Source organism: Hyaena hyaena, unplaced genomic scaffold, assembly GCF_003009895.1.
Source record: "Hyaena hyaena isolate Hyena2069 unplaced genomic scaffold, ASM300989v1 scaffold_398, whole genome shotgun sequence".
Taxonomy (NCBI): Eukaryota; Metazoa; Chordata; class Mammalia; order Carnivora; family Hyaenidae; genus Hyaena; species Hyaena hyaena.
The window spans coordinates 1,024,193-1,040,652 of NW_024081032.1; the positions used below are offsets into that span (position 1 = coordinate 1,024,193).

Below are 16,460 nucleotides of genomic sequence, written 5' to 3' on the forward strand. Positions count from 1 at the left end.
ATGATGTAGATCTCCTGTGATACCAGTGTTCTGTAGCAGCTTAGCACTATTTCGCTATATAAAACGGTAAGTTATATATAAGAAAGCCATTATTACTTAACAAGTTTTAATTTTTGAGACAAAGACAAGCAAAAAGTTACATATTTATGTGGTCTGCAAGTTTATAAATAGCTGACTCTTTTATACCTAAGAATAGTGGTTTGTAATTAACTTCTAAAAATGATTTCTGTGTGACATTGTCACTCTCCTGCCAGACTAGATAATAAACAGGCTTCAGCATTTACAAGATGAACCTACACACACCTATATATTATGCAGACTGTTTCTGTTACTGTTACCCTCACTTCTCCTTTCACAAAACACCCATCCCCTCCCTCTTTTCTACTGCATTCAAAGCTCAGCATCACATTTGTGGATCGCCGTTTTATTTATTTTTATTTTTTTAACATTTTATATATTTTTGAGAGAGAGACACAGAGAGAGAGAGAGAGAGAGAGAGAGAGAGAGAGCGTGAGCAGGGGAGGGTCAGAGAGAGAGGGAGACACAGAATCTGAAACAGGCTCCAGGCTCTGAGCTGGCTCTGAGCCAGCGAAGCCATGAACCGCGAGATCATGACCTGAGCTGAAGTCGGATGCTTAACCAACTGAGCCACCCAAGTGCCCCTGTGGATCAGTGTTTTAAAGATGAACGTTACTGACCAGATTAGGGATGAATATTTTAGGACAGTGTGTAAGATTTATTGGATACAAGTATTCTGCAAAAAGAGTATGAATTAGAGCCAAGTGGAAATGGATAGGAGTGGATCTGCTCAAAGAAAAATCTGTTTAAAAGACAAGTTAGAAGAGTCTTGACAGAGTGAGTTGGTCAAGAGCCATATAAATATGTTTTTAGTTAATTTACTGCAAGTACACTTTCATTGTTTTTTAGGTATTTTAACCCCAAATAATGTTATTTGGGGAATTTTGTTTAAAGTATTAAATAGGGGCACCTGGATGGCTCAGTTGGTTAAGTGTCTGACTTTGGCTTAGGTCATGATCTCATGGTTCATGGATTTGAGCTCCACGCCAGGCTCTGTGCTGACAGCTCTGAGCCTGGAGTCTGCTTTGGATTCTGTGTCTCCCTCTGCCCCTTCCTGCTCGTGCTCCATGTCTCTCTGTCTCTCGAAAATAAATAAAAGTTAAAAAATCATTAATATTAATAACTACTCTAGCTACCATTAAAGGAGAGAAACATAAAGAAGTTATGAGTCTTTATTGGATTTTGTCTCTGATGGTACAGGGCAAATCTTTTTATAACAAACTTCAGGATACCAGCCAAATTTGTATAAACTAATTAATTACCTTTATAATGGGGACTAAGAACCAGAGAGCCTAAAGTATATTGTATAATTATTGAACATATTTTATTAGCATATGTGAATGAGGAAAAGACAACACATTATCTAAAAAAGGTAAGAAAATATGTTTACAAATTTTCTCTACTTATTTAGATCAAGAATAAGACCAGGAAAGGAGAAAACAAATCTTCGGGGAAAAGAAATCATGGACATCATCTGCTTAAACTTCCAAATGGCTTCAGATTAAATCTCTGAACTAGTAAAACAAACTACAAAAACAACAAAACCAAAACTTCAACATTTATCTAGGAATTCAAGGCAAACATTTGTTCATAGACTTAGGATGAGTTTTAAATGGGACAAATAATTTTCATGATACAGAAGTGTCAGTGACTAGACTAGGCATATGCAGGAGTTGGCATTAGAATAAACTTATTAAACATTTTCTAGAAGAGGGAGAATAATGTGCCACTTCTAGTTTACGATTACTAAGAACATCCTTTGGTAAAAAAAGAAATTACTAACTGGTAGTAACATCACTGGAAGCTTTCTTTTTCCTTTCTTTTCTTTTTAATTATAGTTTGTTTGTTTGTTTATTTATTTATTTATTTATTTATTTATTTATTTATTGAGAGAGAGAGAGAGAGAGAGAGAGAGAGAGAAAGGGGCAGAGAGACAGAGAGAATCCCAAGCAGGCTCTGTGCTAACAGCGGGGCTCCATCCCATGAATCCTGAGATCATGATCTGACCCAAAATCAGTGGTCAGACACTTAACCGACAGAGCCATCCGGGTGTCCCTCACTGGAGGTTTTCATAAAGCTTTCCAGATAATTTTCAGTACACTTCTGGAAATAGAAGTGCTATTTTGTAAACAGAATGATGAATATAAGTCCACTTGTTTACTGGCATCTGCCACCCAATGTGGTATGGACTGAAAATACAGAATTAAGGGAAGCCTCAGCCACTTTTTTTTAAATTAAAATATTTTTTAATGTTTTTATTTATTTCTAAGAGAGAAAGAGAGACAGCATGAGCAGGGGAGGGTCAGAAAGAGAGGGAGACACAGAATCAGAAGCAGGCTCCAGGCTCTGAGCTAGCTGTCAGCACAGAGCCCGATGCGGGGCTCGAACCCACGAACCATGAGATCATGACCTGAGCCAAAGTTGGATGCTTAACTGACTGAACCACCCAGGTGCCCCTTGAGACTCTAAAGCAGGCGTTTTTAATTTGAGATCCAGGGTGATTCTGTGGACTGGTTTCCAAGGGTCAGTGAACCCTCTGAAATTGTGTACAAAATTATATGTGCACCTTCACGAAGCAATCTGTTTTCATCAGATTCTCAAAAGATAGTTTAAAACCCAAACTAGGTTATAGGTCAACACTCTGAGATATCCATTTCTCACATGGTCATTGCAGATACTGCTCTAAATTGACCGTAGACCAACACAGGACAAGATGAAAACTGAAGGCAGGTAGTGAAAGAATGTGGGGATTAGCAGCGCGGGGATAGAGAAAAAAAAAACAAGAAAAAACAAGAAATGGGAGGGGAATTACAAAAAGTGACAACAGGAGAGAAAATGGCAAACCCGATGGCCTCCTGGCTGAGGCGACCGTCCTTCATAGCTGTTAGCGTGTCAGAGTCACATGTAAGTCGATGAGTCTAGCATTCTGTCACCCCTTCCAATTATTTAGGAAGTTAGATAGGACAATTCACGTGATACCCTCTCTCTCTTATATTAAAACATTGCTCCTTATTACAAAGAAAGTAGGTACAGTATTCAATTATTAGTAGTAAAATACATTTTTGTTTGGTATGTACCTCTCTCCAATATTAGAAATGAGATCAAGTAAATTATTAATGTTCACATGATTAAGCCTCATTCCAACGACTGATACAAACTCATTCACCAGAAGATAGATCTAATTCAGGAACTTTGTGTGTATTTATTACTTCTAACAAATAGAATAAAAATATTTACACATTTACCTGCAAGATTGTCGATTTCTTTCTCCTGCAGCAAGCTGATCGCATCATCATCTCCTTCCAGCATCAGTTCTGTTTCTGTGTTCTGATTCACTGTTGCTTGACTTCTGAAGGTCTTCTTGGACTTCACCACATCTTCTTCAGTGCCTAATAATGACCAAAATATAATAATATGGGTGATCATGATCGTTTGCCTTTTGTAATAAAAACAACCTATTGCTTTCTTACAATTTTATGCTGCATTTACATATGACTTTACAATTACAGAATCAGAGAACATTTTTAGCTTCTTTATCTGGTTTGGTGTTTGGAATAGCTCTGAGAAAGGTGGGGGGGTGTAATCACCTACCCTTATTTTACAGATGAGGAAACAGGCCGAGAAAGTTCATGCTTCATTGAGACCTAGGAGTTGGCTGGGGGTAGAGAAAGGACTCAATACATCCATGTCTTGGGGCTCTAATATCACCACTTTCTATAAAAAATCTGCACTTACCACAAACTTGGCTTTCTGATATATAAAAGTACACACTTTTACACAATTGTACTTTTGTGTGAATTGGATAATCATTAAACCAGATCATTTTTTTAAAATTTTCAAGTTTATTTGTTTTGAGAGAGTAAAAGAGTGTGCAAGTGAAGAAGGGGCAGAGAGCGGCAGGCTCTGTAGCCCATTGCAGGACTTGAACTCATGAACCAAACTGTGAGATCGTGACCTGAGCTGAAGCTGGTCACCTAACTGACTGAGCCACCCAGGCACCCAGATCAGATCATTTATGAAAGTAGTTAAGTATGAAGAAAACAAGGACGCATCCACATCTAAAGAGAAGAGTGGTTGTTAATGGGAAGCTGCCAACACTAGTAATAGTGTAGACATGGAATGTGCTGCCCAGGGGCTATTAACAGTTAGTGAAATCAATAGTTTTTCCAAACTGATAGCCTTATTTTGTTATGTAAAATAGTACAGAAGGCCAAATATATAAAAGCAAAGTAAGTTAGAAAAATGGAAATATAGCCAAAGCAGACCTAGCATTAACATGTCAATCAGTTAAGGTTAAAAATTTCAATGCATTTGAATCCCTCATGGATTTGACTGCTTAACAGATATAATTCAATATTATATTTCAATATTTTAAGAATAGCCACTTCAGCCACCTGCTTTGGCAGGTAATGATGACTCTAAAATAATCTGAATACCAAGTAAACATATATATATAGCTAAAAAATACCTCTATTTCTTATCACTTGAAGTGGGAATTTCTTCTGGAAGAAAATGTAATGTGTTCTAGCTGTAGTATTAGCATATAGCCTTCAAGGAAGCAGCATTTCCTAGGAAAACACCTACAATCTCATTAGGCAAGGTGGAAATATACCTGAAAATGGGAGCCTAATACGTAATTCTTGCATGATAGGGTCACATCAGAGTTCTAGGCGCTGTTATGGTATTTGGGTCCACGTGCAGTCACTCTCCAAACCTTATCACGATTTTGGCCAAAATTCTCCACAGTGAACAATTAACAATACTTTTGGTCCATTCGCCCAGGCTCAATATAAGACTTTCCATAATAATAGTCCTTGAATGCCCGTGGTATCTGCTCAACCATTTCCTCAGAAGTACATTGAGCTGCATGGTAAAAGGGTAGCCTCTTTCATTGCAACTTACACACTTCTTTCTGTCAGTGACTCAGAGCCAATTCTGTTTGCTAAGACGTTAATAAGCTGGCTCAAAAGGAGCACATAGAGGAATAAAAAACACATGAGGAACACGGTCATGGCATAATAGCGCTGTAGAATGTCACTGCCAGAGTGGTACAGTCTGTTATCCTTGCTCTTACTGGATAATGGCATTTAAAAAGCATGGTTAACATAACAGCTCAACAGCATAAAGTAATAGATTTGTTAATATATATTTTGGTAAATACTACAGAAACAAACAGTATTATTGCGAATCAATGCTATGGGAGGTGAGGAGCATTAAATGGGTTATATGTTTATTCTTTCACAGGCTCACAGATGATTCTTACTTCTGGAATAAAAGCTTGAGGACTGATTACTGAATGCTCCAGAATCTTATCTTAATTTTATTTGGTTTCTTGGTGATATAAAGCCAGTAAAACAGAACTCTTCTGGGGGTAGCTATCTTTATAACTTGTTTGCTTCTTGGGTAGTAACTTAATTTGAGAATGGCTCAGAGCTTGCATCATCTGAGAACAAAAGACGCAAATCCAATGATTAATAACCGAGAAGCCTCTCTTGAGGTCTTTATAGCCATATTTCTATTAGACATCTGCAGCTGGATGTTCCTAATTCCACATTTCCCTAACTGAATGAATCATCTATGGCTTCTCCACCTCTCACTATTTTGATACACGCACTTACTTAAGCCACAAACCGGGGGGTCATCCTAGAAGGTGACTGCCATGTCCTCAGCTCAGGTTCCTATTATTTTCTACTGGAGGTCTTCAATAGCTCCCATATTCACTCTATATGCCATATTTTCGTCAGAGGGATTATTACAAAGCAAAAATAAATTGATATTTCCTGTTAAATATTGTTTATTAACTCCTCCCAATCAACAACATTCAATGCAAAGTCTTATATGATAGAGGAGTCAAAATCTAAACTCCTTAGTACAGCTGGTCTAGGCCTTTTATCCTCATCACCAGTTTTGTATTATATTTTCTTACTCCCCCATCACCAATACTGAACCAGTTATAACTTCCAAATATCTCCTCAGACTTTTTCACCCAGGGTTAGGATTATTCCCTCTGAAAGGCATGTCCCTTCCTTCCTCCTTTGGCGGTCTAATTCCTATTTGATCTTTCAAACTTCCCTTCTTTAGGTGCCTTTCCTAGCCAACCATTCTGTGCTCTCACAGCTTACACAGAATTCAACTACACTGTACAGGTGTTATCTGTTATGTGTTTGTCATTTCCACTAAATTATGGCCTCATTTCTGTAGCCTCTGTGCCTGGTAACAAACATATGCTGAATGAGTTCAAGTCTACCCACTCTGTGTTCCTTTCTATGATTTCTCTTATTAAAAAACTTATTTATTCATTTCTGGGAGAGACAGAGTCAGCACAAGTAGGGGAGAGGCAGAGAAAGGGAGAGAAAGAGAGAGAGAATCCCAAGCAGAGCCTGGCTTGGCTCAAATTCATGAAACCATGAGATCATGACCTGAGCTGAAACCAAGAGTCTGATGCTTAACCAACTGAGCCACCCCTCTGATTTCTCTGACTTGTTTATTTACTTGTTTGTTTTTTAGAGGGAGAGCAAGTGCGAGGAGAGGAGGGGCAGAGAGAGAGGGAGAGAGAATCCCAAGCAGGCTCCACACTGTCAGTGCAGAGTTCAACACCAGGATCAAACTCACAAGACTATGATATCAGGACCTGAGCTGAAACCAAGAGTTAGACATTTAACCAACTGAGCCACCTAGGAGACCCTCTGATTTCTCTGATTTATTTATTTTTGAGAGACAGAGAAGGGGGGGGGGAGAGAGAGAGAGAGCGCGCGCGCGAGAGCACAAGTATGAGCAGGGAGGGGCAGATAGAGAAGAAGAGAGCAGGCTCCACATCCAGTGCAGAGCCCAAAGCCAGGACTAGATCTCACTACCATGAGATCATGACCTGAGGGGAAATCAAGAATCAGAAATTTAACTGACTGATCCACCCACGCGCCCCTCTTCTCTGATTTCTTAAGGTAAGTTTGTGTGCTCTTTCCTTTAGGCTTCCCCCACCCTGACAAATCCTACTACTGGAGTTACAGGTATTGCAATTGGTTGTTGGCTTATGGTCTCCACACAGCCCGAAAGCTCCTTGATCAATGGCAACATGTTTCTGTCTTTATAGCCTCAGTTCTCAGCACCCTGCCGGGAACGAAGCAGGTCCTCATAAAGGCTAAACAAATGGGTGAACTGAGACATAAAAGTCACCTCTGGATATTTCTTAATCTGAAGTTCCTAAGATTTCTCAGAGATTCTTATTGATTTGCCTCCAATTTGGGTGCAAACTGGAGAATCTGTGTATTACATAACTTGGTTATTTACATGAAATAATCAATTAAACTCTTTAAGTATGAGTCAGCCGGATAAAACATGTTTTACCTTGTACACAATCATGTTTAATCTGCTTTGTCATTAAAAAAAGCTTTACATTACTCTTATGTTATTAAAATTAAAATCTACAAATCAAGTAAATGTAGTCAAAGGAAGGTAAACTCTGAAATGCATATTAGGCTTTCAATTTTATCATCTCTGGTTTTAAAGTAGTAAAACAATTATGTCTTTAAAAGATATATACTAAACTAATCCATACCAACAGCGCGAACTTCCCATCCCTGTTGAAGTGTTATCAGTTTGTAGCTCAGTAAACTTCCTGATTTTATGGAATCATACCAAACATTTATCTAAATTAAAGCGTACAAGATCCAAAGGTGCTTTTCAATCACAATATCTTTTGTGAATTAGAGTTTCATTCATCAAAATTACAGGCAAAAAGAGGTAAGGTCTCAAAGGGCTGTCTCATTACAAGGCTTATAAACACTGTCCTTAGAAAGAATTGGTTTAACACCCAACAAATCAAAATCTGATTGGGAAGAGAATTTATTTGAGATCATCTGTCTTCAGAAGACATGTTGGACTGAGTGCACTTCTTGGCCTCTTTAGCCATTCATCAAGAAATTAACAAGCGAATACTACAAACCACCAGAACTCCCTACTTAGATTTGAAAATGTGAATTATGTGCAAAATTGGATAGTAAACACATGTATACTTATTTCCTAAGAGAACCTCTAAATGCCAAAAATTGGAAAGGCTCAGAAATTAAGAAAAACTTATAGATTAATCCATATCCAAAGTTACTCTTACATTATTTTCCACATTGTGTTATGAATAACCATGAAAGGAAGACATTTTATATCCATTAGATTTCTTAGTAAATATACATGTTTGAAAATGCTGTATGTGAAAATGTTATCTCATGTAGAATAATGTGTTATATGAACCTAAATAAAGCTCCTCTTTCATTAAATTTACTTTAATAAACAAGATCCATGTGAAACACAGTATATTTTAAAACTGAAGTAACGAGAGCTAAAATGCTTCTAGTATTGTTTCTATACTTTAATATTACTACTATAATGTATTATTATCTTTTAAATAAGTTAAAATATAGAAATGACAAACTGAAGACATTAACTTATTTTTATAATATTCAGGGAACATGTCCGTCTAGGGAGTCAGGACAATCAAGGCAAAGAAGTTATTTTATTTGCCCATCACACCCTTTTTTAATTGATAAATATAAATAGTTAAAATAAAGAAAAAAAAAGACCACTTAGTATTTTATTTGTTTCAGGAATTATTTGATACATATTCTATACAGCTCTAAAACATCTATACTAACAAAGATAAAAAGTAATTTACAGCTATAGGTAAGCCATAAATTATATATATGTGGCTAATGCACACAGAGAAAAGATATAAACTCATAATAAGCCAATTTTAGCATAAGCTTCTTACCAGTTTTATGTTATTGTTTATTTTGAATTGAGCATAAAAATATGACTTTTTTATTAAAAATGACATATGTATGTGTTTATGTATCTATTACCTATCTAATTTAAATCTACTAATATAAGAACACATTTTCAATATTATTTGATCTGTACAATTAAATACATGATCTATGACTCATGATCTGGTCCCTACTTATTTAACCTCACTATTTCACTAGCTTGGTATCTTTACAGGACATATATGAATATTTATAGGACATATTCTTCAGAAATGAAGAAGCTGGACTATGAGATTTATATTCCTACTTTATTTTTCCCTCTAACATGTATGAAGATTAAAAACATATTTAGACCAATCTCTTAACTTCAGTTTCTCAACCTGTGAAGGAGGAATAGGTATCTATCAACCAAACTCCACAGGATTATTGCAATGTTAAAATGAGACAGTTTATACTAAAATACTTTAAAATGTGTGAAGCTTATTTATATAATAAGCTTTCAAAAATGTTTGTTAAAATTATGGTAAAATAAAAAAATTAGCAAGAGAGTATTAAAAGAGTTTACAAAGCCTATAACTTAAAATTGAAAAAGAATACAGCCAGTGTTTTATTGTTTATAATAATGGTTTTAAGATTTATGCAAAGGAGAAAAAAGAATCCAGGCTGATGTGAGGATTAAAAAAAAAACCAAAAAACCCTCAAGATAATTCACGCATCTAAGGTCTTAGCAGAATGCCTAACAAACAACAGGTATTCAACAAATAAATGTTTCCCTTCCTTCAGTAGGGATTAATCTTACCCCCCCCCCCCCCGCCATGCTGTCATCACTCTGTTTATATTCACTAAAATGCAGTCTGAGCCTTCAACTCCTCCACTGGCTGGATGCTCCCTGAAGCCAGGAAGGATAGCTTGGAGACAGGTGCCATGAAGTGTTTGTGAAATTGAATGGAATGTAAACAGCTTACATTAAAAATAGTTTTCTCCCAATAACCATAATATTCATTTAAAGATATTATTAAAGAAAACTACACAAGCATCAATGTATTTGACATGAGTTTTTGATTTTGTAGTTTGTATTTTAATAATATAAGTATTGTTAATACCTTAGATATTCGAGGGAAAAGACAAGCTTTCTAAACGAAGTTCACATCAGAATTTGCTTTAGAGTATTATATGTAGGTAATGCATTTCATATATATGTCTCCATCATTGGAAGAGAATGGGCAGAATGGAAATTTCATTTCCATTTCAATTTCAAGTATCATTTCAATTTCATCCAAATGTAACATCAGGAAAAATTCTAATGTTTCTAAACATCTGGAAGTCAGTTTCACAAGATGACATTCTTTTGTGAAAAAGGGATTCTTTTCAGTATACACCACTTTACAGTACTTCTGGCTTATAAAATGTGTTTTGGCAAAATCTGCTCTTATGAAAATAAGATAAAATGCTTCAATTCAGGAGTGCCTGTGTGGCTCAGTGAGTTAAATATCTGCCTCTTGATTTCAGCTCAGATCATGATCTCATGGTCATGAGTTTGAGTCCTGCATTGGGCTCAGCATTGGACGTGGAGCCTGCTTAAGATTCTCTCTCTCCCTCTTCCTCTGCCCTTTCCCGCCCCTCAAAAAAAAAAAAAACAAAAACAAAAGAACTTCCACTCAATGTCAATTATACCTCAGTAATAAAAAAATGCTGCAATTCATTTTCAAATGTATATGCTTTCTTTTAGAAGTATTAATACTTTATAAATTTCTTGGGATATTTTAAAATAAAGATTATATTTCCTCATTAAAGCTGAAATCAGAACAGATATTTTTATAGAACAGTCCTTTTAGTAACTCTAAGTTGAATTTTCACCAAAAGGAAAAGATTTTAAGATAAATATACCTCTCACCTAATATTATTAGGTATGGTGACATGCTACCATGCAATAATATATATGAATCAATATATTACTGAGAACATTATAATTTTGAACTTTTCAAATAAGGTGAAATTTTTACTATGCTGAGAAACATACGACTCAAAAACATTTTATGCTGACCTTAATATAAATGCAGTAGATACATATATATAACACTTAACCATAATATATTTTTAAAAATATTTAAAGTAAATATTTTTCTTTGTAAATACTTTAAATTCAAAATTAAATTTTGTGTTTGACTTTATAGCACAGACATAGTATTTCTTTCATTAACAAACATAAATATTGCTGACCTAAGGACTAAAAAAATCATGGTTTATAAAGAACAGGATTAAAAAAAAAAAAAACCCAGACTTTGCAATGGAAATATCCTAATGATAAAAAACTGTTAGTGATACAGTATAAAAACACTACTAAAAAGAATGACTAAAAATCTCCAGTACCTTTTCTCTCTTTTATACCTGGTATTGAATCAGGAGATTCCCTTCATTAACACAGTATCATTTTATGAAAGCAAGTATGTTTCACAAATGAAACAGACTCTTTCTATTCAAATTGACAGTTTCTATTTGCTGTTTCAAACACACTTTAAGTAAATATCTGAGTGGTTATTGACTACATTTAATAAATATAGATTAAAAAAATCCATGCCATTCAGACATCAAATCCCTCCTTTCTTCGTTGTGGATTTTTAGTCTGAATGCATTAGATTTAACTGTGGCTCCCACTTCATTTTTGTTGCCTAAGAATATATTGAATAATCCAATATACATATTATCTAAACTACCATAAAACTAAAAAGCCAAGATACCAGCTTCAAATTTATATTCAACTTGATTCAGAAATGGTAATCCTCGCTTGAATCAATAATTATGTTACTTATGGTCCATCTTAGCACATCATTACATCACATAAAATTAGAGTGCTGCATCCTTTGTGTTTTTACCAATGAAGAACTTGCACAGACTTTGTTTTAAACTAAACAAATGTTGTATCTGCAGGTAGGTTGTTCTCTAGAACGCTCAAGGAAAATATTCAGGGGTATAGTGAAGTAGAGAATTAGCAATATGGGGTATTAATTAAGATAAAGTGTTCACAGAAATTGTTCTAAGCGGCAAATTCTTATTTAGATTAGTTATGCTTGTAAATGATTTACTGGACTATATGAAATAAAATAAGAAAATGGCTACCTAACATCAACAGTTATTGCTTAGTGGAAAAGGACATCAAGGACACTTGCAAGTAAAAGAATTGGATCAATATTAACGTGATTTTCATTTCATGCTTCCCCAACTCCAGTAAGCTGACAATATACTCTGATTATGTGAACTGCCGCAGAGTAACACAGAAAAGGTTATTAGAGCAAGAGGTGGAAATGGAATGCACTTTTTATATTGACAGGCCTGCTAATAGAGTATACTGATTTTCCAAGACATGCAATGCATTTTTACAATTTGGTTCTGACAGCAAAAATGGAATTTCATTTATTCCTAATTCAAAATATTCATATGTAAGCAATATTTCTTAGAGCCGACCAACAAAGGGGATATCCTCAAGCAGCATTTTAAAGTGAAAAAAATGCAATTAAAAAGGTGCAAGAAAATCTTATTGAATTTAAGCGCGGCACTATAGAAGTATCAAGTGCTAACTTAATAAGTTTCTTAACGGAGTGAATGTAGAAAAATGCATTCCGTGCTTTCTAAAGGAAATCTGATAAACCATATTTTAAGAATATACAGGAAAATGTAGAATCCCTGTGCATTTTAGACTTGATATTACTTGGTTGGGTTTTGATTAACCATGAAGTTAGGGTAATTTTGAAATATTTGAACTAGGATTTTATTACATTAAAAGTCACATGGCGCACTTTACTTGTGGAAAGAATGCTAAAATACATAGAAAACTTGGGGCAGTTTGGAACCCTCTAAATATCATAAAGAGCAGAGAGATGCATTTTTCATCTTTGTGATTATTGGAGTACATAGCATAGTGTTTGGTTCCTATGCTAAAGTATGCTTAGAAAAAGACAAACATGAATAAAGCCATCAAAAACAGCAAAGACAGCTGCTTTACATGGTTGTCAAAGAGGGATTTTCCCCTCTTGTTTTGTACTTTTCTGGCATTTTCTAGATTTTCTACAATGAGCATATTTCTTTTCAGGAAGGAAGGAAGGAAGGAAGGAAGGAAGGAAGGAAGGAAGGAAGGAAGGACTAAAGAAACCTTACATCGTGAGTCAAAAGTAGATGGCAGATGAGGAGTAGAATGGAAGGAAGAAACTTTTGACAACTCTAGGGATGAAAGATGAATCTGGCAACTGAAACGAGGGCTGAGAGGGTGGGCACATTTCCTCTGGCAGGGGGTGGCATTAACCTGGGGAATGATGGTTGGTTTCTCTTCTAAAAGTCTGTCACAAAATTCAGTGTGGAAAATTTACTTCAAAATTCTGGAAAATGGGAGAAGGAGATATTTTGGCTCGATAAACAAGTGGCTCAGAAATATGGAAGAAAAAAACCTGATAAAAATTTCTACTTGATTATAAAAAAATGGAATAGCTAAGAGATGGTGTTGATATAGGTTATTTAAAGCACCTTTAAACACTCAGAACATTTTATTTTTTAAATGTTTATTTTCGAGAGGGAGAGAGGGAGGGAGGGAGGGAGGGGGGAGAAAGGGAGGGAGGGAGGGACAGGGAAAGCACACATGAACAGGGGGAGGGGCAGAGAGACAAGTGGGGAGAGAATTCCAAGCAGGCTCCACATTGCCAGCATGGAGCCAGATGTGGGGCTGAACTCACAAACCGTGAGATCATGACCTGAGCTGCAATCAACAGTCGGCTGCTTAACTGACTGAGCCATCCAGGTGCCCCCAGGGAACATTAAAAATCTTTTTAAGACTTTTATTCATTTTTGAGAGAGAGAGAAAGAGAGAGAGACTAAAGAAGAGAGTACAGAGTTGTCAGCACTCATGGGCCAGGAGATCATGACTTGAGTTGAAGTCAGACACTTAACCGACTGAGCCACTCAGGCACCCCGCCCCTCAGAACATTTTAAAATACGTTTTTGTACAGGACACGTGAAGCACATTCTGTGAACGACACTAAGTTCATCTGTAGGCTACAAGAGTAACCAAAATCTAACAGGTAAATTTCCAAGTTCAATCATGCTAAGTTCAAGTTCAATCATGCTCTTGAAGTTAGGAGAATTCCAAACGTACCTACAGCAACACACTATATAGTAAGAGAATGGTATTTTGGTTGAGTTTTTGTTCTCTCTACCACATATACGTCACATAACTTCTTTGGTCTGTAATTTTCTCCAATGAAAATCCTTTAATGGCTCTGTTGACAAATCCTTTCACAATGTGGCTTCAAACAGGCTTTCCAGCCTGATTTTGTACAGTGTCCCCCGCTATCCTGTGCTCCATCACAGAGCACCATTTTCCATCCCCTGGACACATGATGTTGTACAGTGCGGTCCTTCTCTCCACATTGCTACCATTGCACTTACTGGCTTGTGAACATCCCCTTTTATCCTTTCAAGTCTGGCTAAAATGTATTTCTTCAGTTAGGCAACCCCCTTCACTAAGCTCAGATAGCATTTTAATATATGTCAACAAAAATACTTATCATGGTGCACTGTAATTACTTATAAATGCAATTGTGTATACACTTTATGAAAAATTAGTCTGAAAGCATATAAATAACATTATGGACAGTTCTATGCCACTCAGCAGTAATATAATTTTGTCAGCTCCCTATCTTAAACAGCCTTCGATGTTCTAAGTGGAAATAAGATGTAGGCATAAAAAATACATTTCAGAATTTAAAAATACTACATACCATGTAGACCTCTTCCACAGAAATCCTATACTTCAAAACTATGCTTTAAATGATGGAAGACGTGGCTATAATACTGTATGTATACCTTGAAGTTAATTGACTATCAATTCAATAAACATCAGCAACTAAGTACATAGAAGTGAATTAATGTGGATCCCCTAAATGGAACAGAAGATATCATTTCTTGTTTTCAAATGGTTTTTTCCCTCAGAATATGATACATTTAAAGTTAAACATTTTGTGAAGTTTTTACATAGGGGCCTATCATAAAATGTCAAATATTGTGGCCATTCAAAGGAATAAGTTATGCCTTCCTGTCTTGGTAATTTCTGATATTACCTCTGCCATTCCTGGCTCACCTGGTAAATTCCTCATCTTCTCTCAAGACAGATCTTAAGTAATTACTTCTATGAAGCCTACTCCAACCCGTCAGACTCACGGTTAGTCACTCTCTCCCCTGTGCTCCTTTGCGAACTTTGTATCTCTCTCTGATAACTGTTTCTCTCCAGTACACCAGGATTTTTCCACCCAGGTATTAGTGGCATTTCGGGCTGGATTTCTGTTGTCATCTTTCTAGGGAAGCTGTCCTGTGCGTGACTTTAGCAGTAGTCTCTAGTTAGTAGATGCCGGTAACAGGCCCCCACTTCCACCCTGTTACAAAGCACTAAACTACGTGCTCTTGGAGGGTAGAAACTGTTTCCAGCTTCAAAACCAGCATCTAGCAAATGCTTGGCATAGAGAAGATATTCAGTAAATGTTTCTGAATTAATAGTTACTTGATTCTGCTGAACCTGTTTAAAGCCTACAATCTGAATGTTCAGTGCAAAAACAGGGGAGTTGTAATTAGAACATCTGTTGATACAAAAATGCTATATAAAGTCTGTAAAGTGCATTTGATAAGCATATTTTATAATAGCATTTATATAATCTGTTTTAATTATTTTAAAGGACTATAAAAATGAAAAGGTAAAGACAATGTTCTGATATTAAAATATGACACTGGCATAAAAAAGAGCTGAAAGACGATTCCTTGCATGTCTTTTTCTTCCTCTTTTAGAAGAGTTTACATCATTAACTTTCAGTGAATTCTTTTAACCATAATCAGATCACCTCATTTATTCAAGATATGGAGATTCAATTAATAATACACCAATTAAAATGGAGTTATTGATGAACAGTAATAAGATGTTTGTGAGCATTTCTACATAATACAAACAACAGATTAAGTAAAAAAAATCAAATCATATTTCTCAAATATGATAATAACTAAACTCTTAAAAGGAAGTCAGATAATTAGCTTCTTTCTCAACAATTTTTATAGATGTGTTAGTATTTTTAGCCTCAAGTGCTTTTCTTATTTCTGCAAGTAGCACATTATAGTACCCATGCATATACCATCAAAACTAATTTAATTCCAGATTCATTACAGGGCTGCTTTTTATTCATCAAGGTCATATCTTGATGGCTTCACAAGCTTAGATAAATCAGGTGTTAAGCAGACACATCTCTGAGGAACCTAAGGATGTTCTCATTTGCAGTTCTCAGCATATCTTATTATTTATTGCCAAAGAAATGACTGATTAACTTTGTCATCTTTGCTCTATGTTTTTTTTTCTTCCAGCTGAAGCAGTCTGCCCTGTTTTGCGATGCCTGATCAGACCTATTTAAGATGATGTCTTTGATCACAGACATGGGGAGCTTGCGATCCCAGGCTTTGATGAAACATTGTTCCACTATAATTTTATGGAAGAGAAACAGAATCCTAAATGATAATTGACAGTCAACAAAGACAACCAAACTTATTAAGATTTTATACTATCCTTTGACAGCATAATCTTTAAGCACCAGAAATGCACCAGAA

At 35.7% G+C, this 16,460-nt stretch overlaps 1 protein-coding gene across 1 annotated transcript in view; it reads right to left on the reverse strand.

The window, feature by feature from the left end:
* The window catches only part of NBEA (neurobeachin), a 693,804-nt gene that overhangs the window by 218,476 nt on the left and 458,868 nt on the right, over nt 1-16,460 (reverse strand). Inside the window, exon 39 of the mRNA XM_039251874.1 lies at nt 3,324-3,467. Within this exon, the coding sequence (XP_039107805.1) occupies nt 3,324-3,467 (144 nt within the window). The remainder of the gene's footprint in view (nt 1-3,323; nt 3,468-16,460) is intronic.